The sequence below is a fragment of the Nyctereutes procyonoides genome, unplaced genomic scaffold (genome assembly GCF_905146905.1).
Source record: "Nyctereutes procyonoides isolate TBG_1078 unplaced genomic scaffold, NYPRO_anot_genome, whole genome shotgun sequence".
Taxonomy (NCBI): Eukaryota; Metazoa; Chordata; class Mammalia; order Carnivora; family Canidae; genus Nyctereutes; species Nyctereutes procyonoides.
In genome coordinates, this window is record NW_026575146.1 from 75,601,429 (window position 1) to 75,621,882 (window position 20,454).

The 20,454-nt window shown below is 56.0% G+C and overlaps 1 protein-coding gene across 1 annotated transcript; it reads right to left on the reverse strand.

Moving 5' to 3' along the window:
- Window positions 1-1,133: 1,133 nt before the first annotated feature.
- On the reverse strand, window positions 1,134-20,431 carry PPP5C (protein phosphatase 5 catalytic subunit). Its single transcript, XM_055311759.1, has 13 exons — window positions 20,241-20,431; window positions 14,104-14,345; window positions 8,164-8,311; window positions 7,336-7,457; window positions 6,439-6,504; window positions 6,023-6,121; window positions 5,107-5,212; window positions 4,220-4,362; window positions 3,984-4,071; window positions 3,127-3,167; window positions 2,858-3,036; window positions 1,850-1,931; window positions 1,134-1,655 (listed from the first exon to the last, which is right to left on the reverse strand). The coding sequence occupies exons 1-13, from the start codon at window positions 20,359-20,361 to the stop codon at window positions 1,593-1,595; spliced, it is 1,500 nt and encodes a 499-aa protein (XP_055167734.1). The 5' UTR covers window positions 20,362-20,431; the 3' UTR covers window positions 1,134-1,592.
- Between the last annotated feature and the right edge of the window lie 23 nt (window positions 20,432-20,454).

Below are 20,454 nucleotides of genomic sequence, written 5' to 3' on the forward strand. Positions count from 1 at the left end.
GAGCGCCAAGGCCTGAGTGAGCTGCTTCTGTGCTGGGAGAAATCAGTGTGTGTGACTCTCCTGTGTGGAGGACAAGTGGGAGCTCCAGCCTCGTCTCTCCTGGACTCCCTGCTCCCCCGTCCCCATCCCTGTGTGTCCCTTGTCTCTGCTGATTTTAATCTTTTTGCTGTAATAAACTAACCATAACCGCTTTTTCTGAGTCCCATGAGTCCTCCTAGCAAATTACCAAGCAGGAGGAGTAGGTGGTCTGGGGCCTCTTGGCTACGGCTGCTGGAGAGCCACAACCCCAGTGTGCTTGTGGAGACTGCAGCTTCTCACCAGGCCTGATCCACATGCAGGTCTGAAGGCCTCCTCAGAACACGTCCTTCCTGTGGGGAGTAAATGGGACTCGGCACATCAGGATCTGTGCCTATCCTCCTCAGGATATGCTAACCCCCAGGAAGGAGGTTCCCATACCACACTGCTAAAGTGGAGCCTCTCCAAATACCACAGTGAAATCAGGACAGCCATCTCATTTCTGCCCCAGGGGAGGCAACCCAGGGGGTCAACGTGCTCACAGGACCCCACCCTCCTACACAGACAATAACCCAGGTCTACATCTCCCCAGGAAAAGGTGGGTCCAGAGGAGCTCAAATTTGAAAACAAAAACGTCTCCAGAGGGCCAGAGTCAGGCATAGCAGCCTGGACGTGATTCGATACTCATCTCTGATGGAGAATGAAAGAACAACAGTAGAAAATACCTCTGGTCTTCCTTGGCGGGGGGAAATGTCTGCTTCACTGGGTGCTGCAAGAGCCAGAGTGGGGTCTGCCCTGGCGGACACTGAGTGGCTGAGGGCAGGCGGTAGCCTCAGTGAGGACCTGCTGACCAGATCGTTAGAGGGAAGGACGAGGCTTTCCAGCTTCTGTTCTGGCCTGGCCACCCCGGCCCAGCCTGTGCCTTGCTTCCCGGTGTGCACCCTGGGCTACTGCTGGGGTGGGGGTGGGGGGTCCTCCCTCCAGAGCCGGTGGGAAGGGCAGACATTGTGCGGCCTGGCTGGTCCAGTCCCAAGGTACCCCAAGCTTTGTGCCCCCCCCCTCCCCGACCCCTCCGGATGCTGTGCTCATCCCAATCCCGGCAGCTCCACCGAGACCAGTTGACTTACAATAATGACTTTATTTTAACATTTAATTACAGACATAAAATAGCTGGGGAAGGGGGTGAGCCCCAGCCTCGCCCCATTTCGGGGCCGCCAGGAGGGGGGGATGCAGGCGAGGCCTCCCTGATGACCCTCCTTCTGGGGGGGGTCTTCCTATGGCGGGGCCCTATTGCTTCAGGGGGAGGGGCCATGCAAACAAGGGAGGCGGGGAAACCTCTGGGCCCCGCCCACCCCACATGCAGTGGCCTCCCTCCCTCTGCAATGCCCGGATGTGCCCCAACCCCAGCCTCTCCACCTCCTTTCTTTCTCCGGGGAGCGGACCCTCTGGTCGGCTCCCCACCCCCTCTGCAAACCTATAGGGGAATAAATACAAACTTTACAAAGTAAAAGGGGTCCAACGTTGCCCTGGGCTGGGCCTGGGGTCACATGGGGTGCAGGCCCTGGGACATTCGGGCCTCACATCATCCCTAACTGCAGCAGCGTGCTGGCGTAGGCCATGGGCTTGACGTCGGGATGAGGCTGGGGAGCAAGAGCACAGAGGACAAGGGAGACAGAAGTGGGGCGGCTTCAGGGGGAGTCTGAGCACTAGATGCAGAGAACCGCCCTCCCCGCAAGAACTATTGGGCACTGGGCCCTGACCCTGACTAGGCCTCTCGGCCTGGTCCTCCCTACGTCCAGGCCAGGGAGAGCAGGGGACCCAGCTGGTGACTCACCACTGCTGTGAACTGGTGGAACTGGGGTCGCAGATCGGAGCCCCGGAGGTGGATGTAGGAGGCTTTATTTCCCATCTGGTCACTGTGGGGACAGGGCAGAGTGGCCAGTCAGGGATGGGATGGGGGAAGAAGAGACCCAAGGAGGCTGGATGGCAGAAAGTCCGAGAAAGGAGGGAGAGACAGACGGTCAGAGTCCATCGGAGACTGACAGAAACAGGTACATAGATGTTGAGAGCCAGGAGAGGTTGAGAAACACAGACACAGGTGGACAGAGACACGTAAGTGAGAAAGAGGCCAACCCAGAGACACAGGGATCCTGGGGAAAGGAGGGAGGATGAGGGGAGGGAGGAGGAAGGTGGGATGGGGGGCCAGTAGAGGGCCTTCCTGAGCTGACAGGGAGCACAAGCAGCCCCATGGAGGCAGGGCTCTTGCCAAACCCTGAACTCTGACCACCCGGAGACATAGGGGATAGAGGAACGTGTGACTGGCACACAGGGTATGGGTGGCCTGGTCCAGAGCACAGGCAACCCTGCAGGTCAGGGGGCCTGGTTTCTTCCACCAAAACCCAGCAAGTGGCAGGGAAGGAGGGACAGGGAACTGGGAGACCAGGACACTGAGAATGGGGCCCCTACTCGGGTCCTCGGGAAGAACTCAAACTGCAAAGAGACATTTATGTGAGACATGAGGAAACAGAGCTCTGAGTTCAGGTGACCTCTCCTGACACCTGACAATAGGACAGTGGTACCCTGCTTGCATAGAGAAAAGGAGAGTCCTTTCTTTCAGAAACATACGGGGGTGTCGGTGCATAAAAAAGGTGATGCCTAGGGTTTGCTTTAAAAGAGCCCAGGAGTTGGTAACTACTGAATCTGAGTGACTGCCACGCAGGTGTTCCTGATACTATTTGACCTACTCTTACCGGTCTTTGAAATGTTATCGTAAAGTTAAAAAAAAAAAAAAATCAGTGGGTGGGAAAAAGAAGCCCAGATCAGCGGAGGAGGTGGGACCCACCAGTAGTTGGGGGCGGAGAAGACTGTGACACAGCGGCCACCGTGCGCCACCTCGTAGCCCTCGGCCTTGACTTCGTGGCTGCGGATGATGTAGTCCAGGTGGTTCTCTTCCAGGAAAGCCTTGGTGACATCAGGGCCAAACTGGCAGCTCACACCACGCTTGCTGACCGAGCGTCCGTTCTGGGGAGACAGGGAGCTCAGGGTGCTGACCGCCCCACCCCTCTCTGCCCGCAGCCCACACCTGCCGGCCGCAGCCCTGCGCACACTGACCTGTGGCTGTGGGTCTGACCAGAGCAGGTCACACATGGGACCTGGGGGGGAGGAGAGGGGACGTCAGGGACTGGCTCACCCCACAGCACAGGTGGGGTGGGGGCTGGGCAGGGCATCCCTGAGCAGGGGCATGTGAAATAGGATTCTGAGCCTCGTGACCTCCCCTTCCTCCAGACCCATTCAATGTATTATGGCCCCACAATGGGAGGAACTTTTAACAGTATAGCTCAGATCACACACCCCTGCTGTTCAAAGCCTGCTGTGGCCCCCACTGCCCTAGGAACAAAGCCCAAGCTCATCACTCAGGCCTGTGAGGCTCTGCGGGGTCTGGCCTCATCAATCCCTTTAACGTACATCCTGGCTCACCCCTAAACCACTGGCCTGCCAGCTGTTCCTCCCACCTGCAAACTCACCCCTGATGTGGGGCCCCCTGTGCTTGCCCCAGACATCTTCTTTGTGGCAGGTGTGTCCTTCCCCATGAGTTCTAATGTGGCATCCCTAGAGAGGCCATCCTAACCTCTTCAGGCCCGGGCAGCACTTCCCACAGTTGTGTGCATGTGCATGAGAACGCTCCGTCGGTCCTCACTGCCGGAACAGGAGCCCTGATTTGTCTGTCACTCTCTGGGCTCAGCAGCTGAACTCACAAATGAGTGACCGATGTGTGCTCCCCGTGAACACAAACGCTCCCTCACCAGCCCAGCCCCATGAAGGAGGTGCGGCAACCAGAGGACACGGAGGCTCAGCCTTGCTGTCCTTGCCGAGGGTGTGAAGCCCACCCGGGGCAGGGCCACCCGTCTCTGCTGGAGGTGCTGCAGCCCTGGAAGGGAAGGGGCTGCCACTCAGCCCGCCCTGGTCACCTGAATCTGGGGGCTGCCGGTTCCGCTCGATCTTCCTGATATCGTCCAGGGTGACGCCGTCCTCACTGAATAAGCCCCCATGCATGATCTGGATGTGGGAGGGACACGGCTGTGTGAGTGGAGGCGCCAGCCACACCCTACCCCTCCAACTCGCTTCACCAGCATATCTGCCTGCGTGTGGCCCCCATGGGTGCAGGGGTGGGAGGAGCCTGAGGGGTCCTGTCTGCCACCCTCACCAGTACTTTGCCGTTGATACACTGGGCCAGTGGGAGCCACTCGAACACTTCGCTGAAGAGTTCATACATCTGGGCTGTGTATTTGGCCTTCACCTCTCCCTCGAAGCCATAGATCTGGTTCATGTTGTCCGTCTCGTGGTTGCCTGGCCAGCAGCAGAACGAAGAGAAGCTTCAGCATCCCCTGCCTGGGCGCCCCTGGGGCCCATGTCCTGGGGCTTAGGGTGACTGCCTAGCGGCCCCAAGCCAACAACATTCACACCTCTGCTTGTTGGCCCTTCACAGAAACCTGACAAGGTGCAGACACTGTTCTCGGTCCCTTTTCTGGAGGCAGAAACAGTCTGAAAAGCACACATCAGGTGTGTGGCCATGAGGTGCAGGCCTGGTTCAGCTTTGGGCTTCATTTTGGAGAAGCCTTGTGCCTTGTAAGCCAGAAGGACCAAGGAGGGGCCTGCTACAGAACACCTATTGTGGGCTGGCCCCCTGCTGTGCTTCCAACTTCCCACACACAACCTCATTCTCCCCTCCCGGGTTCCTGGGGCTCGGGGGAGACAAAGAAGCTGCCCAGGCCCCCATGTCTGCTGAGTCTGGATTAGTCAAATCTTCTGCTGGACCCACCTCTTCACCACCTCCTACAGAGAAGCCCACGGCAGGTGGTTACTGAGCACTTACCGTGTACCAAGTGCTGTTGTGTGAACCCCCCGAACCTGGCCACGAACCTGGCCACCACTAGTGCTCAGGCCCCTGGGAGCCCCAAGCCCGGCCCACCCTTACCCCCTCCATCTCTCAATGGACAGGACCCCCCCCCACCCCCAGGGCTCCTTGTTCCCTGGCGAGCTCATCCTGCACAAGGCCACAGTGACCCCAAACCCTGCTGCTGCCTAGCTTACCTCGAAGTAGGTGAAAGTGATCTGGGTACAGGAGCTTAAAGCCAAACAGGGTGAGGATCACTTCTACGGAAAAGGAGCCGCGGTCCACAAAGTCGCCATTAAATATCTGCTCTGCTAAGGAAAACGAGGTGGGGCATGCACTGCCTTCTTCCCCTGCCTTTCCAGGTCCCATGGCTCCCAGTTCCTTCCTAGGAGTGGGGATGTCAGCAAGTCTGGAGGATCTGGGGTGTTCTCTCTGGCCCGGCAGCTGGGCCTATCCGAGCCTCAGCAGGACAGTCCTGAAATCCCCCACCTCACCTGTTTCTCAGGGAAACAGATGGTAGAGGGGAACATGAGGGGTCAGCTTGCTTTGCTCCCCCTCCTCAACCAAATACAAGCCCAAAACCACAGGGGAAATGGAACACAGACCCTCCCACCCCATACTGCGCAGGCCTGGTGGCCCCACACGGTGGCCATTAATCAAGCAATTCATAACCTCAGCAAACACTTATACAGCTCTGACTGTGAGGCTCAGAGCCTCAGCTCTTTGCAACCCTCTCAACAATGAGGCAGACTCTACGATCACCATTTTTCAAACGAGGAATCTGAGGCACTGTAAGGAGGTATTGCTAACAGTCACACAGCTGGGAAGTGGCGGTGCCTGGCGTTGTTACACATATGATCTTGTAGCAGCCTCATCTGGAGATGAAGAGAGGCTGGGGCCCAGAGAGACTGAGCCACCTGCCCAGGTCACACAGCATGTAGGGAACAAGCCCTGGTCTATCTGGTGCTGGCCGGCCACTCCCACCACATCCTTGTGCCTGAGCAACTGGTCAGGCTTCTCCCTTTGCAGGTCCACGCCTTGCTCTGTGGCAGGAGCGCCTCTCTCAAATCCAGGTGGAGGAAGGGGAGGGTGTGCTTTTCTGAGGAAGGATACATAAGGGTTGGTCTCCGAGGGTAAACCATTGAGCTCAAATATGTTGAGGAGGTCATAGAACTGGCCATGAGTGTCCCCGCACACCGTAATCTTCTCTGTCTGGAAGAAAAGAGGCCACCGGAGAGGGAGGGGCCCAGAGAGAGACGTGGGGAGGGGGCAGAGGTGAGGGGAGGGGCAAGAGGTCACGGCAGACCGAGAAGAGGCATGCAAAAGACACAAGCAGGGAACACAGAAATGGAGAGGGTGGGACAAAGACCAGGAGGGGAGAGGGACATTCAGGGGAGAGGCAGGAGGTGGGGGGAGAGGAAAGGCAGACCAAGCCAGGTGGGTCTGTGAGTTTCTGAGCTCCACAGCCCCTCCCCAGCCAGGGAGTCCCCAACCCCTGGCCGGTCCACACACCACCCAACAGCGCGCACCTCTTTGAGTGTGGTCTCTACGAGCGTGCTCAGCTTGGAGAGGGCCTCTTTGACCTGTACCAGGATCTGGAAGGGAGGGCAGGCTGTGAGCGCAGCCGGTGGGACTGCCTGCTGCCCACTCTGGGTCCCGGAGAGCCGGGGCTGACCAGGAGGCACCACTGAGTGGAGGGCAGGGAAAAGTGGAGGCAAAAGTGGAGAGCACAGAACTCCCCCAGCGGCCCAAAAATCTGGCTATGGGGCTGAAAATCCGAGTGCTCCCACAGTTCTGGAAGCTGGAGACCTCACAACTTAAAGACATTCCCAGGATGCTACCAGGGCTGAAGGAGAGTTCTGATTCCAGTGTGAAAACACCACAAGTCAGCGGTGACCGCCAAGAGCTGCGCCAACTGCGGATTGCCAGGATTCAGCCCCTCACACCAGTGGCCCGACACAAGACGGGGCCGCCATCTTCGGCGGAGAATTCTTACTCAGCTCAGTCTGTACTGTTCTTTTACACAAAATGTCTGGCATACGATTTAAAAAAGGATGAGACGCATGAAGAACAGACCACAGAAGCAGACCCAGAGATGACCCAGATGGTGGAATTACCAGAGACTTTAAAATAACTATGATAAATGTGTAAAAGATCTAGTGGAAAAGACAACGTGCATGAACATATGGGGCAGGGAGATGAAAACTATTAATAAAAATAACTAGATGGAAATGCCAGAAACGAAAATGCAGCATCAGAAATAAAGCCTTCCTGTGCACTGCTCAGCACACTCCCAACTCGGCGGTGCTGGCTGCCGTGGCCACCCTTCTTCTCAACCTGCCCTCCGTGGCTGAGTCTGGGCACTGCCAGCGCTGCAATGCTATCGTGGGGTGACAGGTGTGAGCAGCGCCTGACACAGGCCTTACCTGGTAGGCGCATTTCCGGTGCAGTTTCTTCTGGTCCTTGTACCACTGCATGAGCTCCTTCATGAAGGTGATTGTCACTTTGCCATCCTCGAGCTTGGGCCCACTGTACTCATCCTCAATGGCTGGTGTGCGAATGGAAAGCAGGGGCGAGAGTCAGTGGCCGCAGCCCTCAAGGTGGTGGTGGTGGGGGCAGGGAGGGGCAGCTGGCTCCTGGGCATGGGGCGAGAGGACGAGGGAGGGAGAAGGTCCCTCCCCTGCCCACTCCCTTCTGCTCAGGCCAACTCTGCTAACCTCTCTGTATAGTGAGCTCCCTCTTCCAGCACCCCGCCCCCCTGCTGCCTACTTGGTTTTATAGCACTTAACACAGTTAATTCATTTGTTTACTTGTTAATCATCTCTCTCCCCACCAGGCCATCAACTTGATGAGGGCAGAGACTATTTTAATCGCAGCTGTATCCCGAGGGCCTAGAACAGGGTTTGGCACCTAGTAGTTATCTGTAGATCGAGTGACTGAATTGTATGAGCACCCGGAGGACTGAGACAAATCCCACGGGGAGGCCCATGAGGGTGGGGTGGGCTGTACAGATGCCGGTAGGAAGCTAGGCCCTGGCACGGGGCAGGAGGGGCTCGCCCACCTCGCCTGAACCAGGGAACGCAAACCCTGGCAAACCTCGGCGTGGAACTGCGGAGCTCCCAGGAGCGTAGACAGAGGAGCAACAGACATTGGGCTGGGGACAGGAATATAGGCATGTGGGGAGTGGAGAAGGCCCAGGCAAGGATGTGGTGTGTTCAGAGCTGGGCGTGGCAGGGCACCTAGGCCTGACTCACTCATGCTCTCAATGTCCAGCGAGTCCACAACGGAGCGCTTGTGCTCATCGCCTGCAATGGCCCGCTCGAAGGCTTTCTGCTTCACGATCTTGTTGCACTCCTGGTACTTCATTTTGGCATCCTTGTCGTGGGGCTTTACCTTCACCACCTGGGCAGGCAGGCAGGCAGAAAGGGAGGGAGCGAGGGAAGGAAGAAAAGAGGCATCAAGGCCCAGGCACAGCTGGCCTAGGGCAGAGAAGCAGACAGGAAGTGGGGACACTGAGGCTGCGCTCAGCCTGCATGGCGCTGGGCTCCCCAGACATGGAAGCCAGACCACCGGCCTCCACGCACCATTGGCACACCCCTCCACTCTCTCACTTCCAGCCTGTGTGCCCCAAAACAGGGCAAGGAGAGCTGCCCGCACAAAGAGGGCTGTCCTGGGGTTTGGTAAACACTGTGAACCCATGCAAGCGGGGATTTCTTACAAAAATCAACTCTGTCATTAAAATAAGCGTCCCGGCTGAGGAGTACGCGCTCAGCTTTTGGCTGCTTGTGGGAACCACAGCAGGCTGAGGCTCACTCTGACATGAGAGTCAACACCAAGAGGGATAGGATTAGAAGGAAAGGATGGGCTGGGTCTACAATTACGAACAGCCCCAGATGCAACAGAACCAATGATTTGCTGGCTGACTGGGACCGTTTTTATCACCTATAAAGGTGGGGTGTGGGTGTGGGGTGTGTGTGTGACAACACGGGACACTACTAGCTCCACCTGACAGGGCCGTGGGGAAGAACAGGTAACAAACAGAGGGCCCGGCACGTCACAGCCAGCACCTACTGCTGTCCCCTTGGTGTCCTCTGCAGGGCAGTAAAAGCTGTGGGCCGTCTGGGTTCAAATCTCAGCCCCACCAGTCAGTCCTCAGCTGAGTAACCCAGGACCAGCCTCTCTGCAAGAGGGAAGCTGTAGCAGTATCCGCCCAAGAGGCAGCAGCTCACAGGAGTGAACATGCACAAAGTGTGCACGGTGGTGCCAGCAAGAGTAAAGTGCACACAAGTGGAGGCTGCCCTTCGTGGCTCCTCTCACGGGCCGCCATGCTGGAAATGGGATCACACACACAAAAAAAGCCCCAGGAACGTGACTGTGGGGTCCAGTAAGTGTGCAATAAAGGCACCTGATCCCTCCCCACCCTCCACCACTCCACCACCTTCTATCCCACTTCCCACAAACTCTGATCCTCCCAGTTTGGAAGCACACAAGGCCATATGCCCCGGCTCTGTCACTTCCTTTTTTTTTTTTTTTTTATTTTTATTTATTTGTGATAGTCATCAGAGAGAGAGAGAGAGAGGCAGAGACATAGGCAGAGGGAGAAGCAGGCTCCATGCACCGGGAGCCCGACGTGGGATTCGATACCGGGTCTCCAGGATCGCGCCCTTGGCCAAAGGCTAAACCGCTGCGCCACCCAGGGATCCCGCTCTGTCACTTCCTTACCGTATCATCTTGGCAAGGACGTCATGCCCCCAGGCCTCAGTGTCATTATCTGTAACTATAACTGCTATGCTCAGACCCTGCCCAACTCGCCCACCCTGCAGGTCGACCAACGAGTAGGTCCTGCAGCTCCTGTGCCAGGGGCCCAGAGAGAGGTGCCAGAGCCAGCCCTCAAGTGCGGGATGCCACCGCCCCCAGAGAAAGGCTGGCAGAGGGAGTCAGAAGCCTGTACAGAGGTACTTGCCAACCCCCGCGGGGGCAGCCCCAGTGGAGCAGCGGTTTAGCGCCGCCTGCAACCTGGGGTGTGATCCTGGGGACCCTGGATCCAGTCCCACATCGGGCTCCCTGCATGGAACCTGCTCCTCCCTCTGCCTGTTCCTCTGCCCTTCTCTCTCTGTGTCTCTATGAATAAATCAATAAAAATAAAATCTTAAAAAAAAAAAAGAATAAAAGCCACAAAAAAAGAAAAAAAAAAACCCGTGGGTCACTGTGGCTCATTCACTCTGGGAACGGGTGCACAGACACAGTGGATGGCAGGAAGCTGGGTCATGGCACGTGGTGGCTTCCTCCCTGTCTGGGCAGGCTTCGGCTAGGCCAACCTGCCAGGCAGCTCCACCTGAGGTGTGGGCGTGGTGTGAGGCTCGGGGAGGTAGGCGGCACCAGACACCACCTGGAGTCCTTCCCACTGGGGAGGGTATGAGTCCACACCCTGGGATCAAGTCCAAACCGCCACTTGGCCTGGCCCACACAGGCCTGCCCACCTCTCTGCTCTCTGTTTGCCCAGCACAACCCAGCCAGACCAAACCCACAAATCCAACGCGCCAGCTCCCTGTCACCTGGTGCAGGCTGCCCCCAGCCAGAACACCTCACTTGCACCTCCAACTCCTTCCTAGCTCCTCCTCCTCCTCCAGCTGTCAGCACCGCCGCCCCTCCTCCAGGAGCACCCTTACCCCCCTGGCTGGGTCGAGACCCCGGGGCTCACCTGCCCCAATCCTAAGCACGGCTGGAGATGGGTGTCTCCACTGGAAGGTGGCCCCATGAAGGTGAGGCTGTGGCTGTGCCCCAAGAGGGAGTGAATGCCTCCCAGGGGATGGATGAACCACTAAGCATTTCCTCTGGCCAGTCCCCTGTTCTCAGAGAGTTCCTAGGGTGGGTGGAGGACAGGGATAAATACTAACAAGGCAGGGAAAAGGGGAGAAGGAGCAGTAACAATACACAAGTAATTTTTGGAGCACTTATTACGTGCCTGACATCATTGTATGCACTGAACTTGCTCATTTTATCCTCAAAGTGGTTCTACTAGGTGTTACCACAATCCCCACTTAATGGATGTGGAAACTGAGGCCCAGAGACATGAGGCCTAAGGAGCCAGGATTCCGTTTTCTTCCTGCCTAGAGTCCAGTCTCCCACCATGCAAGCTAGGACACGTTCCCTCCTGGCCTGCTGCCACCTGTCCCCACAGCACCTTGTAGACCCTCTGGGGAGTTGCAGGGCCACGCCACCTCTATCCTGAGCTCCCCTCAGCTTCCAGGAGGGCAGGGTGCCAGTGGAGGGCCGTCACAGGCAATGGCAGCCAGCGAGTGCTCATTCCAGGCCTGGTGGCTGGCGCTGCTGCTAGGACTCACTACGGGCCGGCAAAGGAGAGGTGGCCCTGCCAAGCCCACCTGCTCCTGGGGAAAGTCATTTGCTCCAGACTGGAGGGGCCTGTGAGAGAGAACTCAACACTGGACTCTTCTTTAGAAAGTAGTATGCGAGTTGTATCCCGGTCTGGATCCTGACTATGGTGTCTGCATAGTTAACGCAGATGTGTCACTGGGGTAACCAGGGAGCTAGGTCTCACTTGTTCACTTCTTACAACTGCATGTGAAGCTATGATGCTCTCAAGAGCTGTTTTTGACAACTGCCACCTTCAGTTGGGAATGCTCACAGGCAAGAGCCACATGCTCAAACTGATCAAACAGGAACCCAGGTTTGTGATCCCTCCATGACACTGGAGGGCCACCTGTGTAATAACCGGGAAATGCCACGCATGACGTCACGCCCCCAACAAGTCCAATCAGCAGCTAATAATTACAAGTGTTCCGGGCTGTGGTTGCAGAACCTCCAGTCACCTGGAGGGGCACACCGGCATCTGCACCCAGCCCCTCCTTTGGGCCACAGGCTCTCCCCCTCCATCCCCCCCAACGCCCTCCTGGAGAAATGGCAGCAAGTGCCAAGGAGGGGCAGGCCCCACTCTCAATTTACTTATCTCATTTATTCCTTGCAAGAACGCTCTAAGGCAGGCCCTAGTGTTCTTCGCCTTTTACAGAGGAGGACACTGAGGGCAGAGAGCCAAAGCACTCAGAGCTACCCAACCAATGGCTGGGTGTCCTGACCATGCTGCCAGTGCCAACTCCTACATTAGTGACCTTGAGGCTTTTGATTATGACTCACCGTAAGGAAATATACATTTTATATCACATCCATATCCACATAAATGAGAATTTTTTTTTCACAAATATATACACAATTCCTCTAAACGAACTACTTTTTTTTCTATTCTAGTTGAGGAAGACAGATGTGCTGGTCTCAAACCACTAAGTCACAAGACGGGACTCCAGGTCCTAGTCTTAGCTCTGCCAGGAGACCTTGGAGGAGGGGTTTCCCCCTCCAGACCTCAGTTTCCTGCCTGTACGATGGACTGAATCCATGTGTGCTAAGAGCTCACAAGGCCCACGGTGAGCATGTAGATGAGGACACAGAGGCCAAGAAAGCAAAGGCCCTTGGACTTAAGGCCAGGGCTGCTGAGAGGCAAAGGTTCATCCAAGGTCACGTCTTGGCTCCGCCTCCATGGAAGCTGTGATCCAAGAGGGGGCCTGAAGCTCTAGCATATCTGCAAGGCACCAGGGAAGAAGGTAGAGTGCGCGGATGGGCAGCCCTGCTGCCTGCTGGGAGTTCACAGAGCCTGATGAAATGTGTCACAGCAGAGAAGCAGATCACCCCGCAGGCTGGGGGAGGCCACATGGGCGAGGATCTCAGGCTCATGTGGGGACTCCCCACGGCTCCTGGCCTAAGACTCCACGGGAAAATAGGCTGTGACAATTTTTTTTTTTTAAGGCTGTGACAATTTAAGTGCTGAGTGTGGCCCCACCTGAGGGTGGTTCCCAAAGGCTGTGGATCCCCTACCACCAGCCTTCCATGACATCCAAAAGACCAAGGAAGAAGTTCAGATGTGATTATGTCCACAAGATGGCTGGAACTGACCATCTCAGCTTCATGGAGTATGTGGGGTTAGGCCCCTGCCTGTAAAGAAGGAGTCTTCACCCCAGGAAAGACTTTTTCCTACAATTCCAGGCATGGTGAAGGCCCTGCCATAGACCTGTGCTCAGGCCCTCTGGTCCTCTGTCCTGCCCCGTCTCCCCCAGGTCTCCCCCTGCACTGGGAGCCCAGCAGGAAAACCCTGCCCCCGACCAACCCCAAGTGCCCTCCTGGGTTACTCACTAATGGACCCTATGCCCCAATGACCTCCACTCACGGCACTTCACCAGAGTCCCACAGCCACCCAGGAGGTGGCTACTCCTCTTGCCACCATTCTCTAGATAAGAACAAGGGGGAAGTTACACTAGGGAAAGCCCTGGGACCTGAAGTTCTGCAGTTCCTTCCCCCATCCTCCCAGGTGTCACCGTGCTTTCTCCTCCATTTTGCCCCCAGTCTATAAATTACCTCCTGTTCCATGCCCCTGCCCCCACCCTGACACAGGTGTCTCCTGACCCACGACTTGGCTCAAGACTTTACCTGGCCTGAAACCCACCCTCCACCCCAGGCCAGCAGCCAGCCCCGCTCCCTCCAACAGCAGCCTATGGCTCTCACCCCCCCTGGCGCCCCTCCCCACACAACAGAAGTTGCTCATCGCAGTATGGTGAATGAAACAAAAGGAGGGAATATGGGGGTGAATGGGGGGGTCAGAATTATAATGCAACACATTCTGATTGAGCCTCTGCTGGTGCCAAGCAATGACCCAATGAACAGAACTAGCAAAACCCCTCCTCTCAGGGGGCTGACACAGGAGACATGGGTGCCAGGGGTTCAAATCCCAGTTCTGCCACTTGCCAGCTGCATGCTGACAGAGAGGGACTTAACTCCCTGGGCCTCAGCCTCCCCATCTGCACAATGGAGTTAATCACCGTCCCTCCAGAGACTCATTTATTCCTCACCGCAACCCTCAGAGGTAGGTCTCAGTGTTCTCCCCATTTCATGATGTGGAACAGGTGGCACAGAGAGGCCAGGTACTAAGCAAGTTATGGTAGAGCTGGGATGTGAACCCCTGAAGAGGGCTCCGGGCCAAGGGGCCTCACAGGCATTTATCTGTTGGATGGGTGAGGGGTGGTTGAATGCATGAATGGCCACCCATACCCTCCCAAGCCAGCCACGCACCCTGAGGCCAACCTTCCCCAGCTGGCCTACTCCCCAGGCCCACCCTCCAAGGCCCGGCTCACCGTCTCATAGTCACGCAGGGCGGCCCGGAACTTGCCCAGTGCCATGTTGCTGGCGGCCCGGCGGTAGTAGCCTTTAATGTACTTCTTGTCGATCTCGATGGCCCGCGTGGCATCAGCCAGTGCATAGCCATAGCACTCAGTGCGCAGGTAGGCCAGGCTGCGGTTGCCATAGTAGATGGCATTGCTGGGGTTCAGCTCAATGGCCTGGCTGTAGAACTTGATCGCGTTCTCGTAGTCCTTGGCTGTGGAGATGGAGAAGGCGGCGGCATGAGGCACAGCGGCTGCCACCCAGGAAGAACAGGCCCTAGGCTGGGTAATGGCCCAGTCTCCCCATTCATGGATAGGGAAACTGAAATCCACAGCTGGGCTCAGCAATGTCTTTTCAGCCTACCTCCTCTCCCTGTCCCAACTGTCCTATGCTTTGTTTCCTCAGGTTCCAATCCCCAGGACTCAAAGTCACTTCCACATAATCATATAGCCATGCCATCACCCCTTATGGCCCCAATCTGGATACTTCTTCCCAGACTTCAGGAGGGTCTTACTCCAGTCCTATGGCCTGGAGAGGATATATATTAGAATGCCAGAGCGGAGATGTTGTGAATCAGCAAATCTGAGTCCGCCCTGAGCCCCCTGGATGTCCAGCCCCACAAAACAAGTAAACAAGCCCAAAGAAGGGGCCTAGTAGAACAACAAGTAGGAAAGGAGAAGGGACCTACTCAGGCCTCGAGAAGGGGAAATACTAGCAGAGACCCAAAAGAAGTAACAAACTGGACAAGAGGAAAAGCATTCCCAAGAGAAGGAACAGGGGGTCCACCAAAGGCCCCGGGCAAGGACGGAGGGAGTGTGCTGCCAGCATAAGCCTTGTATTTTAGGATTAGTGAGTGAGAGGCTGGTGGGGCTGCAGAGTGAGTGGGAGGATGGAAGGGTGAGGGCAAGGACAAGACACATCCTGAAGGCCACTGCCACAGCAGGGTGTGGACACTGAGGTGTAAGTATAGAGCAGCAGGATGTGTCATCTGGCCAATGGGAAAAGGTTCATTTTATTGGAAATGAGCTATGACTGTGCCTTGCACTTTACATCTTGACTCAGGGAACCATCACATCTCCACGGCATAGGCACTGTCTGGTGCTCACTTTACAGATGAGCCACGGAGGTCTTGTGCAAGGTCAGACACCCAGGCTGTGTCTGCGGAGCCAAGCTTGGACCCTTCCCATGTGCCCGTTCGATAGAGAGGAGGCTATGGCTCAGGGGCTTGCCTGATTTGGGGGACCATGATGTGCCAAGTGCTACGCAGGGCTCTTGGTACATGAGTCCCTTCCCTGAACCCTCACCACACCTCTGAGGATAACTGAACTAGCCCCATTTTCCAGATGAGTGTACTGAGGCTCAGTGAGGGAAACTCATACTTGAGGTCACAAGGCAAATGGTACACAGGAACTGTGGGCCAAGCCAAGACCAAACATTCCCATTCTCATTCTCCATGCCAGGTAGCCCCTGAGAGGGAATCCAGCACAAGGGGCGGGTGACCTGAGCCCAATCTGTGGCTTCACCTCTTATTTGCCGGGTGTCTTTGGGCAACTTATGTTACCCGCTCTGGACTTGAGTCTGAGAGTCCTTCTCCCAGCACTTGGCCTAAAATGGGAATGCTGCCCTAACTCCCACCTCATTTTTGTCCAGCACCATCAGATAAACCATAACTTTCCTTTGTTTTGTTTGCTTATAATCTATTTCCCCAATTTGAACCTAAGCTCTATGGGGGCCAGGGCCCTGCCCTGAGGACACAGCATCCCCTCTGCTCTGGCCTGCCCTGCTGGGGCTCACAGTCCAGTGGGCGACAAACACACACACACACACACACACACACACACACACACACACACTACTGATGAGCGTTTAGCACGGGGGCAGACCAAGAAGATGCCAGAGTGGGAGACCTGGAGAGTGAGAAAAGAGTGAGTCAGGTGAAGAAAATGGAAGAGAGTTCCAAGCTCCATGAATAATTCTTCAATGAATAAAGGAAGGAAGGAAGGAAGACAGAGACAGAAAGATTGACACTAGGAAAAGGAGAAGTCAGGTCCTGGGGAGATGGCCAGGAACAAAATAATACCTCCTGTAGGCTAATACCCACTATCTTTCAAAGAGGGTTCAGATGTCCCCTCTTCTGGAATGCCCTCCTTGACTCCAAGGCTGGGTCGGGCACTCCTTTGGGCTGCCCTGGCCTCTGGGCTAACCTATCCCAGCCCTGCTCATTTCTCGGTTTGTCACCTTTAGGTGATGGGTGTGTCTCTTCAGGACTAGGAGTCCCGGAGGGCAGGCCCCCCACAGACTTCCCAGAAACAAGCAAGGGCAGAACCAGACAGTCTAAGTCTGCCGGACCCTCCCTGGAATGCCAGCGCCTTCGAGGACTACTTCCAGCCACCTGGCTGAGTTCCAGAGGCCAGCTGGCCAGCTCTCTTGACGGCTGAGGTGTTACTCTAGTGGCCATTTGGCCTGGGGTGGGGAGCCTGGTGTCTTGGAGCCTGACACCTGGCTCTGCGGATGCTGACCACTCAGGCAAACAGCCTTCCCTCCCTGCATCTTCACTGGCTCATCTGAAAAAGCCGGAATGACGATCAGCCGTTCTCTGCCTCACCCAGCTGTGAGGGCTACATAAACTCTCATATGAAATGTGGCTACGGCAGAGAAAGCCATCAGCAGATACTTCCAAAAGAAGTGAATATATGACTAACTGAAAAGGAGAGGAGAGTCGGGCAGAGGAAATGGGAGGGGACTGTACTTCCCGCATCTACCCAACGACACCAAATCCTGGCCCTGTTCTATCTGCTTTAGATGCGGTGCATCTAATCCTCAAGACAGTCCCCATTTTAGAGATGAGGACAGGAAGTCACAGAGAGGTTAAGTCATTTGCCCAGGGGGTGACACAGCACATAAGGGAAATAAACAAGATTTGAATCCAGGCAGTCTGAGCTCTTAACCATGTCTACAAAATCTTAGACCCAGAGGCTTCTCTGGGGGTTAAATCCAACCCCTCCCATTTTATAGAATGGGGGATGATGAGGCCCGGAGAGCTGAGCAACAGCAGGGACCAGGCTCTGAGCTTGTAGAGGGGATCCAGCCATGCTGGCAGGGGGATATCCTCTTCCCCCTGCAGGCTGCAGGTAAGGACTCTGAACAAGGGAGCACGTGGTGAGGAAGGGGGATATCCGGGCTCTGCTGCTCACACTCTGACCTTGGGCAAGCGGTTTCACTTCTGAGCCTCAGCTTCCTCTATAAAACAAACAGGGCTGCTCCTACCTACCTCTCAGTGCCCGGGGGGGAAGATTAAGCAAAGTGGTGTACCTGGCCACCACAGGGGCTCAATTAAAGAGAGCTGTAATTATTCTTTTTATTGTTATTCCCACAGCCCCCGAGGCTGGGGCTCTGTGCCTGCCATTGCCTGCCAGACAGTGAGGGGCCTGGACCAGTAGCTTTCTCCTCTGTGCCAGCTCAATGTGAGCACCTCTGGCTGCATGCCCGGCCTCAGGGATTCTGAGCGCCCAGGTCCTGGGGGGCAGGGGGCCCCTCCCCGTGGCTTACGGTTTCCCAGAATTCTTACCTTGCCTCAGCATCAACCCTCATACTTGCTGCTTTTCCTCAGCCCCATTTCAGGGACAGCCAATCCCCAGCTGGAGACCATGCCTCATCCTGGACACCTCTCCCGATGACACCTCTCCCGACCCCTCAACCCCCCGAAGCCAGGCAGTCGCCATGTTCTGTCAAGGCAGCCTCCTGAACATCTCAGATCTATTCATCCACTTCCATCCCTCCAGCCCCGCCCTGCCCTGGTCTGCTTCAATCTGTCCGCCAGCCCGGGTTCCTGCCTCAGCCTCCAGTCCTGCCCCTCTGTAGGGGTCCAGCTAAAGCACAAACCTAACTCTGTCCTTCCCTTTCTCAGAACTATCCATGGCTCCCCAGAGTCCACAGTAGAAAGCTCAGCATCCTCCCTTGCCTCCTACACTCCGGCCCCACTTACTTCCTTGAGGCTAGGTTCTGCTCACCTTTGCCAGGATAGGCCTCTGCCATCCTGTTCTTTCTGCCTGGCATTCCCTCCTCCCTCTCACCAGCCCTCATATCCTCTCTGAAACATTTCTTGTTGGTTTCTGACCAGAGACACCTCTCATCTACCTGTCCACCATCCTTTTCTCCTTCCTGCCTCCAGCTCTGCCCTTGCATCCAATCTCAGCCCGGAAGCTGGGGAATCTTACCATGCCTCCCCACCACCCTCAGGATGACATCCACACTCCCTGAACTGGCCTCCAAGGCTCCGCCTCATCTCTCACTGGTCCTCTCCTCATGGCTGCAGCCTGACCAAACGTTCATGCTCTGAATCCCCTTGTGCTTCCACTGAAGGCCAACTGAAGGCTGCTAAGGCTCTAGATTCCAACCCCATTTCTTTTCCCCAGCTTTGCTGCCGTAAGTCTCCCATCTCTCTTGTAGGATCAATTCCAGCTCTCTACTGGACCAGACTCTTGGACTCTTCCATCCTTTAAGAGAAAGAAAGCAAGCACCTCCCTCTCTCCATTTCTCCACTCCCTTTTAGGACCAAAATACTCGAACCACTTTGTCAACATTTGCTGTCTCTACTTCACTTCCTGTTCACCCTTGGGTGTTCTCCTAGCTAATTACCAACTTCATTGTTGCCCAAAACTGTTCTTATAAACTGCCCTTCTTAGGGCTACCACCAACATTCGTGAAGCCAAATCCAATGGTCAATGCTCAGTGCTCACCCTGGCAGCACCCCACCCAAGGCACAGCCCCCCTCCTTCTAGAAGCACTCTCTTCTCTCATCTTTCCTGACACCTTTCCTAACTTCCCTTCCACTTCACTGACCACTCCTCCTCAGCCTCTTCCTCTTCTTTTCTAAACATTAGAATTCCTCAAGGTTCCAGCCCCTTCTCTCCCTAGATGACCTCATCCATTTGCAGGTGTTCTATTCCATGCATAGGCTGATCAGGCCCAAATTCCTCTCCTTGCAGCTCCAGACTGGCCCATCTGTCTACTCAATGTCTCCTCTTGAATAGCCCAGTAAAATCCAAACCAGCTTTGCAATGACTTATGAAACCCCACCTGGTCTGGCCCGTGTCCTAAACTTATCTTGTATCCATCTCCCTGCTAACTTGCTAAAGCTTCTGCCACACTAGTCTTTCATTTCCTACCTCAGGGCCTTTGCACATCTGGCTGCATCCACCTGAAACACTCTTTCGCGATTCTTCTCAAATGCCTTCTCAGTTAGGCTTTCCCTGACCACGCTCTCTATATAGTAGCCTCCAGCCCTCATTCTCTCCTTCACACACTGTTGGGGTTTGTTCAAAGCATTCTTCATAACTTCTAAGCATTTTATTATTTCTTGTGTTTTTGCTCAATGTCTTATTCTCCTGCTGAATTACAAGCTATAAAAGGGCAGGGCCACATCTGCTTCATTCCCTGCTAAATCCCCAGAATCTGGCACAGTCCTTAGCGCAAAGCAGGTGCTCTAGAAACATAATGAATTACTGAATGAATGAGTGCCCCCACATCTTACTCTTTCCCAAGATCGGATGTCATACTATTCTTGGGATTTCCCCACCTTTACTCCCAGGGCCTCCCACGCATCCCTTTTTCTCGTGCAACCCCCAATCTCCTTGCCCTCCCATCTAATGATCTATTCCCCACCCCTACAATTCCCTACTCTACTGGGACAGTGCCCCCCCCCCCCCAATCTCCCCACTGGGTAGCACCATCACTCCCCGGCCCTCTGTCACTACTTGGCAGCGCCCTCTTCAGGTCTCACCACAACTAGCACCTCTCAAGGACCTCACGTTCGGAAATGCCCTCGCTCCCGTCCCCCTCCCGCCGCACACTTGGTAGCGCCCTCCCCAGTCTCCCCATTTAGTAGCACCCGCTCCGAATGCCGCTTCTAGGTATCACCCCTCCTGTCAGAAGCCCCCCCTGTCGGCCCCTGGTAGCGGCATCCTGGGCCTCCCCAACCCGGGTCACTTGGTAGTGCCTGCCCCGCGCCCAGGCTGCCGCTCCGCGTTGCCATGGTTCCGCGCGGGCCGGGCACCCCTTGCCCCGGGCCGCTCTCCACCCTCCCTGGCCCCCTCCGGGGCAGGCGCACCTTTGAAGTAGTCGTTGGCCTGCGTCTTGAGCTCCTCTGCCCGCTTCAGAGCGCCATCAGCCGGGGGCTCGTCCCGGGGGGGCTCAGCACACTCAGTCCGCTCGCCCTCCGCCATCGCCATGCCGCAAAGCGACCCCCACCCTGGCAACAGCCGCCAGCGGCACCCGGCCGAATCGTCGCGAAGGAGTGCCGAGTTGCTGCGGCCGCTGCTGCA